The sequence below is a fragment of the Microcebus murinus genome, chromosome 5, assembly GCF_040939455.1.
Source record: "Microcebus murinus isolate Inina chromosome 5, M.murinus_Inina_mat1.0, whole genome shotgun sequence".
Lineage (NCBI taxonomy): Eukaryota > Metazoa > Chordata > Mammalia > Primates > Cheirogaleidae > Microcebus > Microcebus murinus.
In genome coordinates this window covers 605,704-627,926 of record NC_134108.1, presented here as the reverse complement: position 1 = coordinate 627,926, position 22,223 = coordinate 605,704, and the positions used below count along the sequence as shown (strand labels likewise).

At 40.1% G+C, this 22,223-nt stretch overlaps 2 protein-coding genes across 7 annotated transcripts; one reads left to right on the top strand and one right to left on the bottom strand.

Moving 5' to 3' along the window:
• The first annotated feature begins 710 nt into the window (after nucleotides 1–710).
• C5H6orf120 (chromosome 5 C6orf120 homolog) lies at nucleotides 711–2,113 on the top strand. 2 transcript variants are annotated; one of them, XM_012782535.2, is made up of 2 exons: nucleotides 711–844; nucleotides 1,227–2,113. In XM_012782535.2, the coding sequence occupies exon 2, from the start codon at nucleotides 1,267–1,269 to the stop codon at nucleotides 1,840–1,842; it is 576 nt and encodes a 191-aa protein (XP_012637989.1). In that variant the 5' UTR covers nucleotides 711–844; nucleotides 1,227–1,266; the 3' UTR covers nucleotides 1,843–2,113. The 2 variants fall into 2 exon arrangements, with proteins under 2 accessions (XP_012637989.1, XP_012637990.1); XM_012782536.3 differs by having other exon boundaries at nucleotides 788–857.
• A 424-nt stretch (nucleotides 2,114–2,537) lies between these two features.
• Nucleotides 2,538–22,064, bottom strand: PHF10 (PHD finger protein 10). 5 transcript variants are annotated; one of them, XM_076002772.1, is made up of 13 exons: nucleotides 21,899–22,064; nucleotides 19,815–19,921; nucleotides 19,100–19,192; nucleotides 17,618–17,748; nucleotides 16,990–17,073; nucleotides 15,079–15,212; nucleotides 14,831–14,980; nucleotides 14,108–14,217; nucleotides 11,374–11,527; nucleotides 9,126–9,281; nucleotides 4,585–4,693; nucleotides 4,109–4,297; nucleotides 2,538–2,988 (listed from the first exon to the last, which is right to left on the bottom strand). In XM_076002772.1, the coding sequence occupies exons 1-13, from the start codon at nucleotides 21,983–21,985 to the stop codon at nucleotides 2,903–2,905; spliced, it is 1,590 nt and encodes a 529-aa protein (XP_075858887.1). In that variant the 5' UTR covers nucleotides 21,986–22,064; the 3' UTR covers nucleotides 2,538–2,902. The 5 variants fall into 5 exon arrangements, with proteins under 5 accessions (XP_075858887.1, XP_075858888.1, XP_075858889.1 ...); XM_076002773.1 differs by having other exon boundaries at nucleotides 16,990–17,067; XM_076002774.1 differs by lacking the exon at nucleotides 21,899–22,064 and adding an exon at nucleotides 20,858–21,428.
• Between the last annotated feature and the right edge of the window lie 159 nt (nucleotides 22,065–22,223).

The window sequence follows — 22,223 nt, the reverse complement described above, 5'->3', positions numbered from 1 at the left end:
GGACGGGGACCCGGAGTCTGTCGTGTGTGGGGGGACGGGGACCCGGAGTCTCTCGTGTGTGGGGGGACGGGGACCCGGAGTCTCTCGTGTGTGGGGGGACGGGGACCCGGAGTCTCTCGTGTGTGGGGAGACGGGGACCCGGAGTCTGTCGTGTGTGGGGGGACGGGGACCCGGAGTCTCTCGTGTGTGGGGGGACGGGGACCCGGAGTCTCTCGTGTGTGGGGGGACGGGGACCCGGAGTCTCTCGTGTGTGGGGGGGACGGGGACCCGCAGTCTCTCGTGTGTGGGGGGACGGGGACCCGGAGTCTCTCGTGTGTGGGGGGGACGGGGACCCGCAGTCTCTCGTGTGTGGGGGGACGGGGACCCGGAGTCTCTCGTGTGTGGGGGGGACGGGGACCCGCAGTCTCTCGTGTGTGGGGGGACGGGGACCCGGGCGCTCATACAGGGGAGCAGAGAACCGGTGCCGGACCCCGCGTGCGGGCAGACGCGTCCCTCACCCGCAGTCAGGTTCTGTCTGGTGAGGTGCCGCCTGGGCTCGGCGCCCTCTCCAGGATCCCAGGCCCTTCCGCCCAGTCCGCGTCCGCGTCGCTATGGTTACGAAGCCACAGCCCTTAGCGACCGCGCACCCTTCGCCATTCTCGCGATAGCCAAGCTGCAGCTAGATCCCGTATCTGCCTCACTTCCGTCTGGCACCTCCCTTCCGGGCAGTTCTCACTTCCGAGAGGCTCCTCGCTTCCGCATTGTCTCACTTCCAGGTCACGACCTCACTTCCGCCTCCTCCGGCCTGGCCCGGGCCCGGGTCCGGATGCTCGTGGGGCCGCGCGGCGCCCTGCGGGGAGCGGTGGTGAGTCCGGGAGGTGCGATGGCGGCCCTGCCTGGCGCCTGGTGGACGCCGCGCTGTTGGGGGAGGCTCGGCGGCCCTTCCCTCCTCTCTCCTTTCCCCTCTTCCCTTCCCTGCGCTCCCCTCCTCTCCTGCGCTCTCCTCTCCCCTGCTGTCCCCTCCCGCTCCTCTCCTCTCCCCTGCTGTCCCCTCCCGTCTCCTGCTCTCCTCTCCTCTCCCCTGCTGTCCCCCTCCCTGGCTGGTGGCGGGGGCCCCGGGGTGGGCCCGAAATGGATTCGCCCGGCTTGAAGACTCCCGGGGCCCGGAGACGCCCCCGGCCGGCTTGGCGGGGGCCCGTGGAGGCAGGCACCGTGGCTAAGCGTGTCACCTGTGGTTTTACCCACAGAGCACTGACAGATGAAGCCCATGAGCTGAGCCCTCCAGCCATGGCCGCTCCCCGGAGGACAGCAGCTCCCTGGAGGAGAGCTCTGCTGATGCTTCTGGCATCGCAGGCCTTGTCCTTAGCGAACTGCTCTGAAGAGGAGGAAGTCCCAGAAGAATGGATCCTTCTGCATGTTGTTCAGGGTCAGATAGGAGCTGGGAATTATAGTTACTTGAGGTTAAATCATGAGGGAAAGATCATTCTTAAGATGCAGAGCTTAAAAGGAGATGCAGACCTGTACGTATCCGACAGCACCCTCCATCCGAGTTTCGATGACTATGAGTTACAGTCAGTCACTTGTGGCCAGGACATTGTTTTTATACCAGCACATTTTCAACGCCCTGTGGGAATAGGGATCTATGGACACCCATCTCACCATGAGAGCGAATTTGAAATGAAAGTATATTATGATAAAACAATCGATCAGTACCCACTTGGTGAGCCCGCTTACTCCTCAGACGGCACAGACCCAAGTCAGAAGCACGCTTATGCTCCGGAAGACGCGCCTCAAGAGGAGGAATCTGTTCTTTGGACAATATTAATTAGTATTTTGAAACTGGTACTCGAAATTCTTTTCTGAGTCATTTAGCATACTCTGGAGTATAATACCCCTAATCTGTGACGTTAATTGCAGTTTGCTGTGAACCTTGCTAGCTACTTTTACCTGGCTGGAGTTCTGGTTACCGTTTCTAGTTGAGGAATGGAAAAATAAAGCCATACAGTTTTTTTTTTTTTTTTTTTTTTTACCTCAGTTACCCCAAAGCCCCTAAATTGGAAAAGCAGCAAGCACAATGTTTTCAAGATAAAAACTCTTATAAAAGGAATATACACAATAAAATGTTCAAACTCCATTTTGATGAGTTTGTCAGGTGATGAAAAAGATTACTGCAGCGACTTAGGTTTATTATAAAAATCAAAATAGAGCAACCTTTCATGCAGTTACACAGATCATATTAAAAAGTTGATACCATTATAATTTTATTCTAGAGATTCTAAATGAAGTTCAATGTGTAAGTTTTCAAGAGTAACTAAAGTCCCATCAGAAATGTAATGATTTATTTACACTCCCCTGAGCTGGGACTAAAGCCCCAAGCCCATACCCCAGGTAAGGATGGTACTTTCTATCCAAACAGGATTTCCTGGCACACAGGTATTTACAAACTTTTTGTTCCTGTACCAATAATTGCAATTTTAAATCCTGCTGCACCAAATCTTAATAGGCTGTTTGTCATTTTAATCTTGGGCTACCTATCAATTAAAATTTTTTATTTGTTAAATAATTTTGTTATACTGCCTATGGTAGGCCAGAAACAACAATGCATATTAGGAAATTTTCATGAAATAATAGTAACTTTTCAGGCTACTGGAGGAATAGTTAAGTATTTTTAATTAAGTTGCTAAATATTTCGACTTGAGTTTTTGAAGAGCCAAGTACTAAGAAAACTCTTTTGGAAGATGAATTATTTCTCTACTTGGAATTAGTTTCAAGGATAAGAGTAGGTTATAACAAATCAACTGCAGATTTTAAGCCTGTATTTAATTTCAAAATTCTTTTATTGACATAAAAATGAAAATGTAAATAAATTGGCACCAAATATTCCACTTAAATGCATATACAATATTAGGGTCAAAAACCTATTTTATCCCTCTTTGCTGTTTTTCCCCCTTCTGCCCACTTTCCTGGGTGTTGGGGGGGCTCGCTGACAACAGTCACAAATCCAGCGACCTAGGAGAAAAATTGTTAGTTAATATAAAATGACACTTTATTTTCACAGGATTGAATTATAAGCCCATTTAAGCTATCCTTCCTTAGCTGTCAATAATGATGTTCCTCTCTGGATTTGCGTTGAGAAGGGCCCTAAAGAAGTTTCTTAATTTAAGGGGAAAAATGTAAACTTCCCCTAAAATAACCAGTGCAATCAATGCCATGTGAGATTCAGTGCAAATTAAGGGGGGTGGGTGAGAAAGCAATGCTACACAATGTTCCAGACCTTTACAAAATTACAGTAATCTTCCCTGAAATTCAAACACTATCAAACTTCAAAAGTTTAATAGAAATCCCAATATAAAACCCATTACTGAATTTAGCTTTTTAAAGCCTTTTTCGGCTGTTTACTGGCAGTTGTGTGTCTAACAGCATTCTCTGAAGTCCTGTACTGTGCTGATATAGCACTTTAAAATTTCAAGTTTTTAAAGCACAATGACAAACTACTTAATACTTACTTGATCTGAATTACTGCATAACCTTAAATCATTATTTAAGTTGCTTGCTTCTTAATGACTCCCAGGAAATTTAGTTTCAGGCGTATATTTTATAGAGCATTATATGATGTTAACTATGCAAATAAGTTCTAAATTTACACAATTATCTGTGTAATGTTTTAGTCCAATTACTGTGATTTATTCGATTCTGTGTTTATTCTAAAGTTATCTGGAATTGTCATGCTGCCTCAATTTATAAAAATCTCATTTAATATGTATAAAGACATAGCAATCATTTTGTTAAATTTCTAAATAGATGATGTATAAAAATAAAATCAAAATTTGAAACAAATTAATGATCCATTACTTCAGGTTTTTCAGTAGAAAAATACCAGGCTCATCTTAATAAATTGAACTATACTTCTAAAACGTAGCCTAGGCATTCTGACAGCTTATTTGTCCTATAGTTGGGCTGCCTAGGGATGAAGAGCTGCGTCCATGACCTGGGCAGTCACAGCTTCAGTCATATTTGAACATAAGGGTCTGTAGGCTCTTCATGCCATCATAGTGCTTATGCATCCTAAAGGAGATGCTGGCCAAGCCTCATCACTCAAACATAGTGTTCTTCTTTTTTTAATCTTTACCTGATGGAATAGCACCAAGGCCCACACAAAAAGTATGATAACCTCTGTCACACACATCACAGAACATCATTTCTTCTTCATGGTGGGGTTGTCCACATATAATGCATGTTTTACATTCCATACATTGCCATGGGTAGGTCTTAATCATAGAAACAAGCTCCATGGTCATATCCAGGCAAGAAGGATGGCCTAAATCAAAACCAGTATTAGTAGTATTTACACAACAATTTTTATCTTACTATGGCATATAAAATATTAGTTTTCTCTAGGACTTCCCAAGAATGGCTGTTATGTTTAATTGCCAAAGAGAAATGAAAATACATTATAAAAGAAAATAACATGGGCCCTGTCTATGCCGCAGAAGTTATCCTGTGTATTTGATGATTCTTTGGTTGACGTCTAGCTCAAACTATAAATCCTAGTGTGAAGCAACAAATAGGGTGGTTAAAATTTTAAGAAGACATTTCAGTACTTACCGCTGTTATCACATTGGGAGCAGTGTATAAGTGATTCAGCCTTTCCTTTCTTGTTGGACTCCTTACCCTTCAGACAAATTCCACATATAGCATTTGGAATGACCTTTGGCTGGAAGGGTAGAAGAGGGCTATAAAATTCATGCCAGAAGAGCTTACTATGGGTTCAAAAGGAATTCTGTTACTCTACTTCCTTAACTTTACTTTTGATAACTTGCTAATGTTCCCTTTATGTTCAAACCTTTCTGAAAGATGTAATTTGACATTGAGTCTGCTCAGGACATAAGAGTCTACTGACAAAAGCCTTAGATTTTAAAACTTCATAAACAGCATGATCTCATGTTAAGATTAAATGTAGCATTCTATACTTCCTACATGCACAGTAAAATCTGCATAATGAACTGGAAGGAAAAACTCAACATAATGTCATGTCCCTATTAATTAGAAGAGAAAATCCAAGTCCCAAGTGATTATTACATGTAAATTAGGCTTATTATAAAAGAGATAACTAAGTTTTAAGCAGCTTATATGTTGATTTTAAAAATTTGTTTTCAAAAGTTATAAAACTGGATCTATAAAATCTAAGTTAAAAAATCAGTTTTAACATTTTTAGCTGAAAGATGTCTCGTGCATACGTTGTCATGTGTAAATTGCAGAAAACAGTCGTGTGATTATTCCCTTTGCATATCTAATAAATTAAAAGAACCTAAGCTTAAGGAAAAAAGAATTGGCTATGAACTGTAAAACATAAAAGGGAAAAATACATTTTCAGAAGCAAAAAACAACGGCAGTTACTTAATAAAACACGTTTTTTGAGTATTGCTCATCTTTCAGATTAAAAATATGCACAGTCCAATGAAAGTATTTGGACTTTAAATATATTTGGCAACACATGGAAAAGGATAAAGGAAAAGGGTTCACTGTACCCAAAGCAACCAGAAGGAGGGCATCCCAAAGTCACAGCTGTGACCACTACAAAGTGATGTTCACTCGTGCTGTAGGAATACGTGACAGTGGCAGAGAAGAGGACACGTGGGCCAAGAATGAAATGGGGGCAGTAGCATGGATACAAAGACATACATAAAAAACTGGGGGAAAGCTTATTTTAAGTAGAACTGTTATTCTACTTCTATTTTATTCCAGCCCATCCAAATGCATCTTGTATTTGCCTTTCCTAAGTTACTGATCCCAAGAGGAACCTAAAGAAAACTCAAACTTTGTGTATAGTATTCCAGCTTTGAAATGTCTCACTGTCACCTGCCTAACTTGTTAGGCCTAAATAATTTGTTCTTAATTCTTCTAAGGCTTTTACTTTTTAAGTTATCTTTCTTTGCAAAAGATGACAGAGGCATTCAAAAAGAATTTTTGGCTTATTTATTTAAAAAAAAGTCAACCTTATACATAAATATAATAAAAACAACTCTAAACATTCACAAATGTCTCTACAAAATAATAAATATCAAGGAAGTTAAACATAACATATAAAATTTTACTGTTAACTATTCTACATCTCCTATATGTGTATTTTTATACCCTGCTCCCCCCAAGAAAAGGATAGTGTCACACGCTTAAACCTTTTAAGTCTTGCAGTGTAGTTACCCTCTGTTGATACTGCTACATTCTAAGCATAAGGTTCTCATTGTGTGTTCCTACACCTAGATACAAGCAGCTACGAAGTGCACTTCTATGATCCAAGTTCTGGGTCAGTTATGGTCAGATCTTTAGCTGCCATAATATACAGCAGATAGATACCTCTCAATCCACCAAAACTAAGAAATCTCTTTTGGTTATGGGACCTGTACTAAATGTAAAGGATATAATTTAATACTTGCAGTTGAAGTTAGATAATGGCAGAGTAAGTACTCTAATACCTTTTCACTAAACTCAGGGAAGTAACCACACATATTAAATCATAAAAAGAGAACTCACAGGAGATCCTTTACAAACAAAAGTCAAAAGGAATAGAACACAAGGCTAGTCATTCACATTCTACAGCAATTCAAGTTCTATAATTATTAAAATATACATTAAACACCTATGATAAAAGGGACACCAAGAAAACTCTAGTTTTCCTTCAAAGCTTAAATCATAATGTTTTGTTAAATCACTTAAAATTATTCTTACCCAGTATTCTTCATCTTGATGAAAAGAGGGAGAGACGGGAGGGGAAGAAAGAGAGAGCTGTGTAGCATTTTCTGCAGTGAAGCTGCAGCTCAGTTTACAAAAATACTTTGTGTATTCCAGCCCCTGACCTCTAAGAAACCACAATGCTTGCATCCAGGACTTTACACATCAACTGGCGACTGTGGGCTGCAGGGCTGGGGGAGGAGGAAAGGGAATGGTGTGCAGAACCCCTGAAGACTAATGGGACAGAACCCCACATGTTCTGACACAGTCAGTTCTATTCCCAACAACTGCAATGACACCAGAGTTTCACTACTGACAAGAAAAGTAAAACACCATCCTAATAGTTCTCTGAATCTCAAGTAAAAGGCTCATAGTACACTTATTTTTCTGCTCAAAAAACAGCCAAACATAAGTGAGTCTGTCTTGGTAGCACTAATATAGTATAGATTTTAATTATACACTTATGGGCCTGAATCCTAACAATTATGCTTTAAATTTCAGGTTAATGTAACCTAAACAATACTGTCCTACAAATTAAGGGCAAGCACTAGTCAATCTTATTAAGCAAGACATCAGATATATCATCATTCTTAACTTCCATATTTTCAAACATATTTATATATATGACCTTCAGCTTGAAGTACCCTAATATTTAGGCACATCTTGGCTTATTAATACTTTTCATAGAGGTTAACTTTTAATAAACATGTTCACATTAATGTATTATATCTAGATACTGGTAGTTCCCATCTTTGAAATACCTGCGTTTTATTCTTTTAAGTACTAAAAATGCACACAGATTATAAAATGTATATTTTGCATATCAGACTCCCTTGAGTACTATTTATGTTAATCTATTTAATTTCTTATATACTAAAATCAATGATAGTTGAGTAGTTTTCATTTTCAGCCTGTATAAAAACATCTATTTCAATATCCTCTCTTTTCCAACCCATGATCTATCAGGCTTGCGGTTAGAAAGACCTACTGGACACTGAGGAGTCACAGGGCAGTGTGCTCTGAGCTGCCACTCTCACCTGAAGCGCAGACAGACCAGTAGCACACACTCATTCGCGTGGGCTGTTTCCAAGATTTAATCTTTGGAGTTCGTTTGCTTTCGATCATTAAGCATTAATGTAAATCTTTAGTTTAAAGAAATTACATAAGCTATATATGTAAAAAAAAAAAAAAAAAAAAAAAAAAAAAAAAAAGCACAAAACCACACAGCTGCAGCCTGTTGAAGCCACCCTTGGAAGCCAACCCTTGCTGAATGAATCTTAAAATCTGCTTGCCTATAAGGGCATTTTCTAATAAAATATGGAATATGCTTCACTTATTAGGTTGCTTTTTTTACTTCAAGAAAAGAAAGGTAAACAAACTGTTAGAAAGTGGTCTGGTTAGGCTGAGGGAAACTGACTAACAGCTCATGTCAATATGTTCCTTGTGGCTTATTTACCACAATTCTGACATACAACAATGTGTTCAGCAGTTTCACTTGGCAAAACTTTCTCATCACCTTACTCTAAAACTTCCCTTCAATACACTTTCATAAGCATAATAAAAAGCATATTCTAATACATTCCAAACCAAAAGAACTATATATTTTACTATCACCATCCAAAATGTAAAATTGTACAGCTAATTCTATTCCTTTTATGATCTTCTGAAATGCTACATGCAAGTAAGGCTACTCACCTCACCTTTTCTTCAAAAGAAAAGGGAGGGCAGACAGAGGGAGGAAACATTAAAAATAATGTTAATAGTTGCTGACAACCTACTACTTTACTCTGAGAATAATCAGATCAAAAAGTTAACAAATAAGTTTTAATACTTGTCATAGAATGATATAGGCTATTTGCCAAGGTTATGCTAAAAATCACCACAATGTAAATAACAGGTTTTACTATTTTCTATCCCAGAGTAAGCTGAATTTGGCAGATGGATCACATAATCCTTAGGTTAAACCCCTATCTTTCTTAGTGAAAGGCACTACAGAAAGGCAACTTACTCTAGCAGTTATCCACCTGTGCTTAGCTGCTCAGCAGGTTTAGCCATACTAAATGCTCGGATGTTTAAAATGCCGGATAATTATCATCTCTACTCCAAGAAAAGAAGTATAAAGTTCTGCCTATGAAAGAATGTTTTAAAAACCCATACTTGCCTGGTTATGATATAAAAGAAAAAAAAAGACTCAAATTGTACATATACAGAAAACAGAAGCTAAAAACCATAGCCAAAGTGACAGGAAAGCCCCCAGGGAACAAAGCGAAACAGGAAGCAGCTGCCAGAGGGCACACCGCAGAGGACAGCAGGGCTACAGCAGGCAGAAGCTCCACACTGGTGAAGGTCAAAGTTAAACATGTCAGGGAGAGAGGCTGGTCAGTAAAGAAGCTGAGTCAGGGGCTTTTTTCTTCTACCTTGTACCCAGGAACTGATTTGGACAGTACAGAGCGTTTGGAACCATCTTTTCTCGGAGTAGCAGCTTTGTCTTTAGATTTCTGTCTTCCCTGGAAGGAATCCTCCTGGCTGTCAGGAGGGCTTTCGCCTTCGGATACATTGCCAGAGGAGCTGTCCTGGAGTTCAAAAGGCAAAAACAAGGATTCCTTGGAATTAAGACAGATTTGAGTCTGAATTCTGGTAACTATGGAAAATACTCAAAAAAAAATTTTAAAGTTTTGTTAATTTGTTAAAAATAAAAAGATCATTCTAAATATAAGAAAATGTTTTCCAGTGGAGACTAAACTAAGTCATGTTAAAAATCATTCATTCTTCTTTTAAGGACAATATAGTATAAAGCTAATTCGATTTATATCAGTGAAGTACCTTAATCAACTTTGTTTTTGACTTCAATCAACAAAAACAGTTATCTACTTCATCTATTATTATGCCATACAGCTTCAATATCGTTTTTCATGTCACAAGGGAGGTATGTGTTCCACACAGAAACATACTGTTACAAATAAGTGTGGGTATTTTCACTGAGTAATAAAGGTCATTAGAAAAGTCCATCAAGCACACATTTGTGTTTTCATAATGCTAAACTATGCAAGGTCAATGCCCCAACTATTTAAAACGCATCTGACATATTTTAGATGTTCAAGGTTTAAGACCTCAATATCTAACCATTTAATTCATTTTACAATTTAAAAATTTCTAATTAGAATAACAATTTTGTGTTCATATAAATTATAAAAATTATAAATGAAAAAATTAGGTTATTCACAGCTACTCTAAGACCATGACTACAAACATGAACGTATTGCCTTTATCCTTTCTCTGTGTGTTTCTATACACACAGGCTCCCTCTTAGACACACCCCCACCTATATAATGCACCCTCATTTTATAAATGAAAAAATTAGGTTATTCACAGCCACTCTAAGACCATGACTACAAACATGAACGTATTGCCTTTATCCTTTCTCTGTGTGTTTCTATACATACAGACTCCCTCTTAAGACACACCCCCACCTATATAATGCACCCTCATTTTTTAAAACACAAAACTGAACTACACCGTGTGTGTGCACATCCATGTGTGTTTTAGTATTTTTTAAAGCATTATGTGTATTTTCTCATGATCATTAAATATTCTTTGAATATCACCCATTGTGGACATTAAGATTTATTCCTAATTTTTGTTTAATACTGTAAACACTCAAATGGACATTTTTTTTTCCTAATTAAATTCTCTCAGCATCTCATTAAGTCCTTAAGATAAATTATATTGTGTGGTGGACATCCTCAGTCAAATTCTGTAAAACTTAAAATTCCTGGTATGCTGTCAAAATGCTTTCCCAAAATATTGGATTAATTTGCACTCTTCCTAGCAGTGAGAGAGGAAGTCAGCTTCAGCACCCTCAAAACCATAGCCTCCCCCCTTTCAGCAACATGACATTAGAGCAGGATGGCCGCTTTAATATTTGAATAGCATCATACTTTACATAACCCAATTTATTAAGTACATTTTTGAAGCTGTTCATAACAAGGAAATATAATGCCCATTCAATGGTAGCACACTTCTCAAGTTCAGGTTGGCTACAGTGAAAAGTTATTTAAAACACAATGCTAAAGAAACCCCAAACCCTGCATCACCAGTGGGATCAAAACCCAACACCGTCATTGGGCTTTTGTTCTCCTTTGTGTCCACAAAGTACACCAACTGCTCACTGTCTTGCAACTGCATTTTGCTACCAAAAAATGTCATACAAGAAAACCTGACCAATAGAACAAGTTATTAGTCATCGTGTTTGCCTATAGAAGTCTAAGATTAATTAAGCAACAGGAACACAAGTTAATGGACTCACTCAAACCTAAAAAAATACAATCCTCTGTGGCAAGAGATCAAAGTCTGTTTTGTTCAACATTTTAAGCTAAATAGACAGCAAGGTGAATAAAGATTGTAAACTAATACTCCATACCCTTGCCCAATGTGAACATGATAACCACAAAGGTGAGATTTTTAAATACAGAACTTACCAAAGGCCATGCACTGCTTGTTTATATCAACACACACATTAAAAAATTTTTCTTGATGAAAGCTTTCTGGAAATTACATGCAACTGTCCTTTCTCAAACAGGTGGTGACACAAGTTCAATTCTAGGAAAGCAACCAGCAAAACTTCAAAGGAAGAGAATGCTGCCTAGTAAAGATAAACATTCTCACCGAAGTGCCTTTACTCTTCCGTTTCTCGTCACCACGACCATCTTCCACGTCGTCTGAATCACCATCGCTGTCCAGAGCAGGCAGCTCGGGATCCAGAGGGGGCTCGTACAGGGCTGTGTTCAGCGGCAAATACCGCAGCTCATCTGGTGAGTACCTAGATGCAGACACTATTTTCAGTTTTCCTTTATTATTAGATATGAATAGACTAAACTCTGACTATGAAGACAGCCTTAATCTTCTCAATTAACCCCAAATACTTTTCCAAAAGGATTAGAGATAACTAATTTTTCATTTGGGCCATAAAGTAGGCATAAGTAATAAATAAAAAGGCTGAACACTTACTTTTACACTAGACTGAACACGTAAAATAGCATTTCACTCTTACTATCAAAAGATAATGCCTCTCCTCTTTAACCTCAACCCAAAAAAGAAAAGAATAAAATGTCAGCAGATAAGGGTGCAACTGTAGCAATAGAGAACAGTGCGTAAGAGCCAGGGCCCAGGCCTGCCGCCCGTCTCAGACCGCTGCTGCCCTCTCGCTGTCAATCAGTCCTTGACTCCCAACACAGGTCTGACAACAGAGTCCCCCTCACAGAGCCCCAGTGTGGATTAAGTTAACACCTATAAATCGCAATAGTGCACGGTACATGATATTACCTAAGATGTAACTTAAGAAACAAAATTTTCAGTAACAAATCATTTTAAATGAATCTGGAAGTGTGCATCCTAACACATTCCGTTATCAATTTTGTCTGAAACTAGAGACTGGCAACCCCTCCCCTAGTCAGTGCCTCACCTCCATTCTCAGCCTCAGGAGACCCCTATTCAGGAAGGGACCCTGGATCAGGGTCTCCCTCAACTAAGACAGCACCCCAAAAAGCAAAGGGGTTGGTATACTGTTAATAATTTTCTTAGAACTGAGAAGTACTGGTGAAAATAAAAAAAAAAGAAAAAAAAAAAATAATAATTTTCTGATGCCAAAACAAAAAACTTTAAAAATAAAAATTTCTGCCCATGTCTTAAATCTGACTTTCAAATGGTATGATTCTACACTCTACTTTAAATTCTGTTCTCTAAAGCAGTGCTCCCCAACCTTTTTGGCACCAGGGACCAGTTTCATGGAAGACAATTTTCCCACAGGCCGGGGTGGGGGATGGGGGTATGGTTCAAGTGCATTACATTTATCGTGCACTTTATTTCTGTTATTATTACATTGTAATATATAATGAAATAATCACACAACTCACCATAATGCAGTATCAGGGGAGCCCTGAACTTGCTTTCCTGCAACTAACGCCCCTGCTGATCTGACAAGAGGCACAGCTCAGGTGGTGATGCAAGTGACAGGAGCGGCTTATTAACAGTGTACCAACCCCTTTGCTTTTTGGGGTGCTGTCTTAGTTGAGGGAGACCCTGATCCAGGGTCCCTTCCTGAATAGGGGTCTCCTGAGGCTGAGAATGGAGGTGAGGCACTGTCTGAGTAGGGGAGGGGTTGCTAGTCTCTAGTTTCAGACAAAATTGATGATGGAATGTGTTAGGATGCACACTTCCAGATCCGTTTAAAATAATTTGTTACAGAAAACTGTGTTACAAAATAATTTGTAAGCACAGATGAAGCTCCTTCCCTTGCCCTTGCTGACCTCCTGCTGTGCGGTTCCTAAGAGGCCGTGGACCAGTACTGGTCTGAGGCCCAGGGGTTGGGGACCGCAGCTCAGCTCGAAAGAACAGACTCTACTTGAAAGAACATATGGTTCCAGGCCGGGCGCGGTGGCTAATGCCTGTAATCCTAGCTCTCTGGGAGGCTGAGGCCGGCAGATTGCTTAAGGTCAGGAGTTCGAAACCAGCCTGCGCAAGAGCGAGACCCCATCTCTACTATAAATACAACGAAATTAATTGGCCAACTAATATATATAGAAAAAATTAGCCAGGCATGGTAGCGCATGCCTGTAGTCCCAGCTACTCAGGAGGCTGAGGCAGGAGGATCGCTTGAGCCCAGGAGTTTGAGGTTGCTGTTAGCTAGGTTGACTCCACGGCACTCACTCTAGCCTGGGCAACAAAATGAGACTCTTGTCTCAAAAAAAAAAAAAAAAAAAAAAAAGAACATATGGTTCCAGAGTAAGGTTTAAAGCTGAAGTAAAAGCTGAGGTTCTGAAACAAAATGAACCTGTTAGCCCTGCTTTTTCAGTTACATTCAGGTTGGGATAGGAGAGAAGCAGCATTTTTGGTCTACAGACTAGGAGCAGCAGCCAGGCCAGGTGAGCAATGTGGCTGGAGCGCCAGATGCCTATTCGGGCCCCAGCAGCCTCTCTGCTCCTTCTCTCATCTCTGCAGCTCAAGTGCTTCTCACACTCTAATCTACATATGAATGGTGGAAGCATGTGTTAAAATGCAGGCTCTGAATCTGCAGGTCTGGGGCTAAGCTAGACATTCTGCATTTCCAGCAAGCTTTGGAGTGGTGCTAGCACTGCCAGACATAGACATACTCTGAGCAGGGAGGGCCGGAGACCTCCAGACATGGGCAGTCCAGACTTCACCCCTACATGTTCCAATTCTGGCTGAAGGGTGCTGTGCACCAAGGCCCAGAGAAGACGAGGAATATTGACACAAATCCTACACAGAATCTTATGGCATAATAATATTTATAGATGCAAAAAACTGTTAGGAGGCAAGTTCAGGTGGCTCTGAAACCCCTTACCAATAGCTGATACCAAGAGTAACTAAAACTACTGAATACCTCTTGTAATATTCCTGGAACTGTCCGGGGATGAGAGCCACTGGGTAAGAACTGACCTTTGTTCGCTCTGTCGGCAAAACTTTGTACTTCCCTCGAGGCACCTGGATAACCTATGTTAACAGAGTGAAAAACACAAAACTGATAGTATGAGAGGAGCCAAGGCCTTAGGACAAGAATCCCCATGTGCTTCCTACTGCATACCACACCTCCCCAAAAAAGCTAGAAATTTAAAAGACATTGGGAGCTGTAACCTGAGGGCAGTTGGTGCTTTCAGTTCTGTGTGTGATAGTTTTACCGCCTATTCACTACAAGCATAATTTCTGAGGAAAGGCAGTGTATTTCCTGCACACCACTTAACAGCAGTATGACCTAGGAAGCTTATACAACCTCTCTGTAGCTCAATTTACTCATCTATGGAATGGAAATAATACTAGTTCCAACCTCACATGGTTAATAATATAGAAATCTCTCAAAACACCCTTTGAGACACAGAGAAAGTAGTCTCATTCAGTAGAATGTCAATCATAAAGCAAAAGGCATTTCACAGAAAAAAAGAAGTAAATTGAGTAGTATTGGGCACATCATTAAAAATAGCATCTTAAGTTCTGAGGAAGAAAAGAATACATAGGTGGTACAAAGAGAATAATGAAGCAGGTAATGAGCATTCTGCAAATAGCAAGTAATAAGCTAGGTTCAGGGACTACTACATTCAAGTCATCCTACATGTGTCTGCAAGTCAAAATAAGCTCTTCTTTCTTCCATGCGTTCTCGGTTTAAATTGCTGTTAAATTCAGCTGCTTTTTTGGCAGCTTTCTTAATATACTCAGGCACTTTGCTGGCTTCAACTTTCTGAGTATTCTGTTGTTGCATTTGCTGAAAGAAAAACATTAAAGTTGGAAATCACATATAAGTTGGTAAAATTTCATTCTCTCCAACCCAAATGACACATGCTAGTCACCTCGGTTACTTACAGAATACTCTTTATAATGGTCTGTGATTCGCTGCCGTTCTTTTTCTTGTAGAATAACAGAATATTCAGCATGTTTGGCTGGATATTCCTTTATCATTAAATCTATCACTTCATCACTGCGCAATGCTGTTAAACCTATGTTAGACAAAAAAGGTCTTTTAAGACTAAGTGAACAAAAAAGCTCTTTTAAGACTAAGTGAACAAAATACTCTTCAAAATTTGCTTCTCCTTCAAACCACTCCACATTTAAAAGGTTTTCCAATAATCAAAGCAAAATATTTGAATATATTTGAAAATAATAAAACTTAGTATTCCTAATATAAACTCAAGGAATTAAAAGATTATCTTGAAAGGCAAAGAAATCAATTTTTCAACCAAGTAACATTTTTTTAAGATTCTATAGTCTATAAACATATTTCCCTTTACTTAAAAACAACTGTTAAATAATCATGTATACTAACTACTGACAATACAGAAAATTAGATGAGTTAAAAAAATTGTTTCAATGTATTAGTTTCTAGTCTTCAAATTCCATATTCTAGAAATATCACAACCAACTCAAATTTCACCAAAATCATCAACACATTGTAGATGATTTTCAAAACAGTATCAGATTCACCAATTGCTAAAATGGACTCCCATGAATTTATATTATATAAAAAGTATCCATACTGTATTAAAATTCTTATGAAAGTAAAAGGCACAAAGATAATTATACAGAACTAAAAACTGAACAAAACTTGCCTTTTTTTTTTTTTTTTAAGACAGGATCTTGCTATGCTGCCCAGGCTGGAGTACAGTGCTATTCACAAGTGTGATCACAGTGCATGTATAGCCCAGAACTCCTGCACTCTGGTGATCCTCCTGCCTCAGCCTCCCAAGTAGCTAAGACAAAATGTGAACCACTGAGCCCAATAAAAGACTCATAACTTTTAAAAACTACTGTACAAATTCTGCACACAACACAAACACTTTAACAACTCTATGAAAGTTATAGGAAAATTATACTCTGTTATAGAATACGAGTAGTCCTTGACTTATGATGGGGTTACGTGGGGTTATGATAGGCTAATAAGCCTATCATAAGTTGAAACTATCACAAATCAAAACTGAATTTAATACACCTAACCTACCAAATATCATAGCTCAGCATAACCAGCTTTAACCACTTCGGTACGGCACTCACTGGCCGCAAAACCTTGCCCACAGCCGGCACTCATAGTCCGCACGGTAGTTTGTGCTGTGCATTGACAACAAATTCATTTTGCTCTTGTGTGACAAGGAAAGCTTTAAAGCACTGAAAGCTTGTTTTACTTTACAGGCAGCTTTACTTGTAGTGTAAATCAGAATAGGTAACATATACATATATGTTTTCATTACGTTATTTTTAAATGTTCACAATTTTATTCTGATAAATGAAAAATTAGAAAAGTCATATCATGGCTGTTGGCTAAAGTCTACACTCGGCTGTGCACGTTCATCTGTGGCTGTCGACTATAGTCAACGCTCGTACCAAAGTGGTTAATTGTTCTCAGAACATTTACATTGGCCTACAGTTGGGTAAAATCATCTAACACAAAGCCTATTTTATAATATAGTGTTGTGTATCTCATGTACTATGTTAAATGAAAAACAGAATGGCTGTATAGATACTCGAAATATGGCTTCTACATTACTTTCACACCATTGTCAAGTAGAAAAATCATAAGTCAAACCACTGCAAGTTGGGAACCATCTGTTTAAGTGTCTTTCTCCTTTGTACTTTAACAATAATCAAAAATAAATACTTTAGTATTTAAATTGTTCATTTTGTTAATATTGTAAAATTATGTTAGGAAGGAGATAAATTACTTATACATTATCATGTCATAAAAGATCAGCTTAAAAAATGTACATTATAAGTTTTTATTACCTAGAGTGCATTGAGTTTCTGTAATGACATTTAACTCTCTTAGGTAGAGTTTCTCCTTGTGAGACAAATCTCGTCGCTCTAAATCTCCAAAAAAAAGAACAAAGGCTATTAAAAATAAAACATTATGCATCTGTAAAACTTTAAAAAGCTTAAAAATTTTGATTTTTAGTATCTGATATTACATATTCCAAATGTTATTTAAAAGACTACACAAAAATCTTAAATTCTGAAGTAAAAATTAGAATAAAATTGAAAATGGAATAATCCAAAACAAGGCAGCAACATAAATAACTACATTAAATTGTTCATCAGGAATAGCCTTTCTCATATTCAAACATGGCCTACATAGTTGGTAAACCCCTGACTATGATTTTTTCTAAAATTTTCACCAGGAAATTCACCTGTCTCATTTTGCGTTTAAATAAGTTTAACAAGTCATAAGAATATATCAATAGTGGAAAGAGACGCTGAAATGATAGTAGTAAGTGAAAATCAGTGAGCAAAAGAACAATAAAATATATTATAAATGATCCACACACAAGAATTCAGAAGTTGACAGCCTATCATAAAAAATGACTATTAGTTAAAAGTTAGCCTTAATCTGTTACATAAACTAAGACTTAAGTACCTGGATATTTCCGTTTAAAGGAGGTCACACCCAAATATTCACTGACTTGTTCTTGAAGCATATAGTATTCTCCTGTTTCATCTGGTGGCCATTTGTACTCTATCAAGTTTTCTGCTGGATAGTAACTAAAGCTAAGCACAGAAATACATATTATACCTTAAGTGTGGTTTTTATTAAATTTTAATGACTTTTATTTTTGAGAATATTTTGAAAGCTATTTTACGTATGTAAATCCTTTGCTACGACACAATTTCGTGTGTATCAAAGAAAATTACAACACAAGTAGAAGGAAGAAAAATAATCATCTAGAATATCAAATCCAAAAGGTATATTGAAAATAAAATTTTCTATACACCAGAGAGAACCAAGACTCATGAACTGCTAGTAACAAAGGCATTTTTTAGCTTAAGAGACCTATGAGGACAAAGCAAGGTGATGGTATCAGCTCTGAATTCTTTCTCTTAGGCTTAAAAGACATAGCCAGTATTTCATCCCCCTAAAGTATAACGTAATCAGCTTCTCTGTTTTGTCTGCTGTTCAACGAGTCACAAACTGCTGAGAAAACAGAACTCAAAAAACTTATTTCTTGATGAAATGGAGCATAAATCATAATTGTGTGTTTTCATACACTCCACAAACTTAGAAGCAAAGAATGGACCTAGTTTGACAGTTTCAGTGTACTGCAGTCAACCTCTACCCTGAATAGTTAAGAATACAGATTTTAGGATCTGGGCCAACTCAATCTCTCAATTAGAAGCAGGAATCTAACGCTATTTTATGCATTTAAAAAGTAACTGAGGAAAAGAAGAGTATTCTCAAAAATGGTGCTAACAAACTTACACATGCTAAAGTATGAAACTGGACCTTTACCTCATATCACATACAAAAATTAACCCAAAACAGATCAACAACCTAAATATAAGAGCTAACTAGAAAACCCTTAGAATAAAACACAGAAATGTTCATGACCTCAGATTTGGCAATGGATTCTTAGATATGACATGATAAGCACAAGCAACAAAAGAAAAAACAGATCAAGAATTTGGACTTCAAAAAGAAAAAGAAAATTTGTGCATCAAAGAATACTATCAAAAGTGTGAAGAGACAGCCCACAGAATGGAAGAAAATATTTGTAAATCATTTATAATAAAGGCTTAATAGCTAGAATATACAACAAACTTCCACAACTCAACAACAAAAACCACCCAAATAAAAAATGGACAAAGAACTTGGACAGACATTTCTCCAAAGATATATAAATGGCCAATAAACACACAGAAAGATGTTCAACATCACAAATCACAGTAAAATGTCCCATCATACTCTTTAGGATAACTAATATCCAAAACAAATAGGAAAATAACAAATTGACAAGGATGTGAAGAAATTGGAAACTCTGTGCATTGCTGGTGGGAATGTAAATTGTTGCACTTGCTGTGGAAAACAGTCTGGTGGTTCCTCAAAAAACTAACACAGAATTACCATATGATCCAGCTATTCCACTCCCAGGTATACACCCAAAAAAATTGAAAACAGGAACTCCGAACACCAATGTTCAGTGCAGCATTAGTCAACCTAGCCAAAAGATAAAAATAACCCAAATGTCTACCAACATGAATGAACAAAATGCAGCATATACATACAATGGAATATTACTCAGCCTTAAAAAAGAAAAAAATCTGAAATATGACACAATATAGATGAACGTTGAAAACAATACACTAAGTCAAATAAGCCAGACACAAAAGGACAAATACTGTCCGAATCCACTTATATGAGGTACCTAGAGTAGTCAATTTCATAGAAACAGAAAGTGGAATGGTGGTTGCAGGGGGGTGGGGGGAGAGGGAAATGGAAGTTACTACTTAATGGTTATGAAGTTTGTTTAGGGTTAGTAACAAAGTTTTAGAAATGGATGGTGGTGATAGTTACACAACAAAGTGAATGTAACTGATGCCACTGAATTGCACTTAACCAGAGTTAAAATGGTGAATTTTACATATTTATGTAGTTTACCATAATACATTTTTTAAAATTATACTCAGTAGTAAGACCAACTTTGGTGTCACATTATAAAACAGGAAGAAAATATTCTACAAATTTAATAACTGTCAGGACTGGGGCAGAGAGGAAGAGGATGTTAATGCAGAGAAGAGAAAAATACCACAAAAAATATTAAGCAATAAAATAACAATACCCAAGATCTTGACTTGAAGTTTCACAACTCCTAGAGCTATCTCCAGAGCCCATTCGCCTCCTTTTGGGTGGCTGGGTCCCATCATTTGAATTATCTTCATTATCATCCTATACATTTAAAAGATTATAAAATAATAATTAGAGAAAGAATAAGAAAAAAAATAAGGAAAGGCTGAATATGTATCTTCTCAGACTTGCTAAGAGTCTAAACAAGTGAAAGGCTAAAGACAACTAGTTACACAAATATTAACATCCTATATTAAAAGGGACCAAGAATTTAGCATGAGCAAGACTTGGAACAAAATTAGAAACTGATCTTCAATCCAATCAAAATAAGAAATTTTTCAATTAACCTGTAACTCTAAATCTACTTTTATTTTCTCACCAACTGGGGTTTAAATGCCTCCTGCCTTTAATAAACACATAAAACTGCTGCTGGGGGAAAAAAAATGTATGGATCACTTACAGGGTTTAATTCAACTTAGAGCTGGTTCATAGGACTATTCTAACTGACTACTTAGGTATACCTGTGAAAAGGGGCTATACAAGGACGAAAAACAGGTTACCAATCCTAACTATTCTTTTTTCTTACATTGCAAAAATATACCCTAGTAAGGGTCATCAATCAGTTGTACCCCACAAAAAAGACAGACATACTTTTAATATAATCCATTATACGACAAGAATATCAAGGCTGTATATTTAACCATTCCACTGAGAAAATGAAGTACCAGACATTAGGAAATCGATTTATTTACCTATTAGCCAAGGCTTAAGATCTAAAAATCATGTTGTTTTTTAAATCAAGGTACTATAGCTTCTAACAGCACTACAATTTTGTTAAACACATGGTCCTCTTGCAACATATTAAAATGAAAGCAAAAGAATGTAAAGAGGCAGGGGGATGTAACAGCCAGGCGTGCCAGAGCTGCAAGGCTGGGCATTACGCCTCGCTAGCTGGCTGAGCAGTCACTCTCTGTAAACCTCTCCTTACTACGTGATTAATGCAAGGATTAAATGAGTTAATATATGAAAAGCACTTACAGCAAGGACTAACATTATCTGATAAATGTTAGTTAAACTTGTGATTTTGATGATGATATCTCAAACGTCTCTAGCTCCTAGGAATTTACTGATTGTTTTACAAATAGTAAAATATACAAAATATCCTTTTCCAGTCCTTGTTAAGTATTTAAAGAGCTCTGTACATTCCTACTAAGACTAGCAACCAGGCCAAGAGCTGGAGAGTAACCCTAAATCTGCTTGCTTGAAAATTTACGTTTCATGGTAAGTACCACAACTGCAACATTTCATATTCACTACTTAAGACACAACTCATTCTAAGCACTCAAGGACTCTACTTGGAAGCAATTTAAGAGTTTTTATGTCAATCCAAGTCCATTTCCCTTTGATTGGCTAAAAACTGAGACGCTCGAAAACAGACAAAGATAAAAAGTGAAAATGGGAAGTCCTCAAACAGCTGAGACCGCGATCTCGCACATCAAGCGCCTGAAGCCTGCGGCCCCAGAGCCTGGGCGGTGCGGACCCTTCCGGGCGGCGACGGCGGCCGCCGCACCTGCCGGGCTGGGCAGCGGGACGGGCCGTTGGTTCGCCGCCGCGGCCCCGCGGGCCCGCCCCGAGCCCCGCACGCCGGCGGAGCGTCCGCACCCCGCGCCCACCTTCCCACAAACTTCCGCCCGCGCGAGACGCGGCGGGGGCGCGACTCTCCCGCCGTCCCGCCCCCTCACGGTGGCTCCGAAACGCCCAGCCCTCCCGACCCGCGCGCTGCAAAGTTGAGGAAAAGTTTCCCTGAAGGCGTCCGGGCGGCCGTGTGGACGCGCGCACCACGCTGCCGACCGCCACGGTCCCGCACCGCGGCTCTCCGCGGAAGCCCCAGCGCTGCGGGGCGGTCCCGGGAAGCGGGTCTCCGCGGGCACCGCCGGCGGCTTCCCGGGGCGCCCTGCCTGGCCCGGCCCGCACTTGTTGCCGCGAGGCCGGCGGGCCGGGCCGGGCCGGGCCGGGCGGGCAGCCGGGGCCCCGCGGGCGCCGCCGGGTCGAGCCGGGCCCCGCCGGCCGCCTGCTCACCTTCGGGGACTGCGCTCCCGGGCTGGCAGGGTCGCTGTCGCACGGCCGCGGGGACAGCGCCACCCCGGGCCCGGCCGCCGCCGCCATCAGCCCGAGCGCCCCGCGCCGCCGCCGTCGCCGCCGCCGCCGCTTCGTCCCGGCCGCCGCCGCTGCCGCCGCCGCCGCCGCCGCCGCGCGGGCCGCCCGCCGCCCCGGCCCCGCCCCCTCCGCCCGCCCGCCCGGGGGCCGGCCCCTGCCGCCGCGCGCCCCGCGGCCCGCCAGCGCCGCCGCCACCGCCATGGCCGCCGCCAGCGCCGCGCCGAGCGTCCAGGCCGGAGGCCGGAAA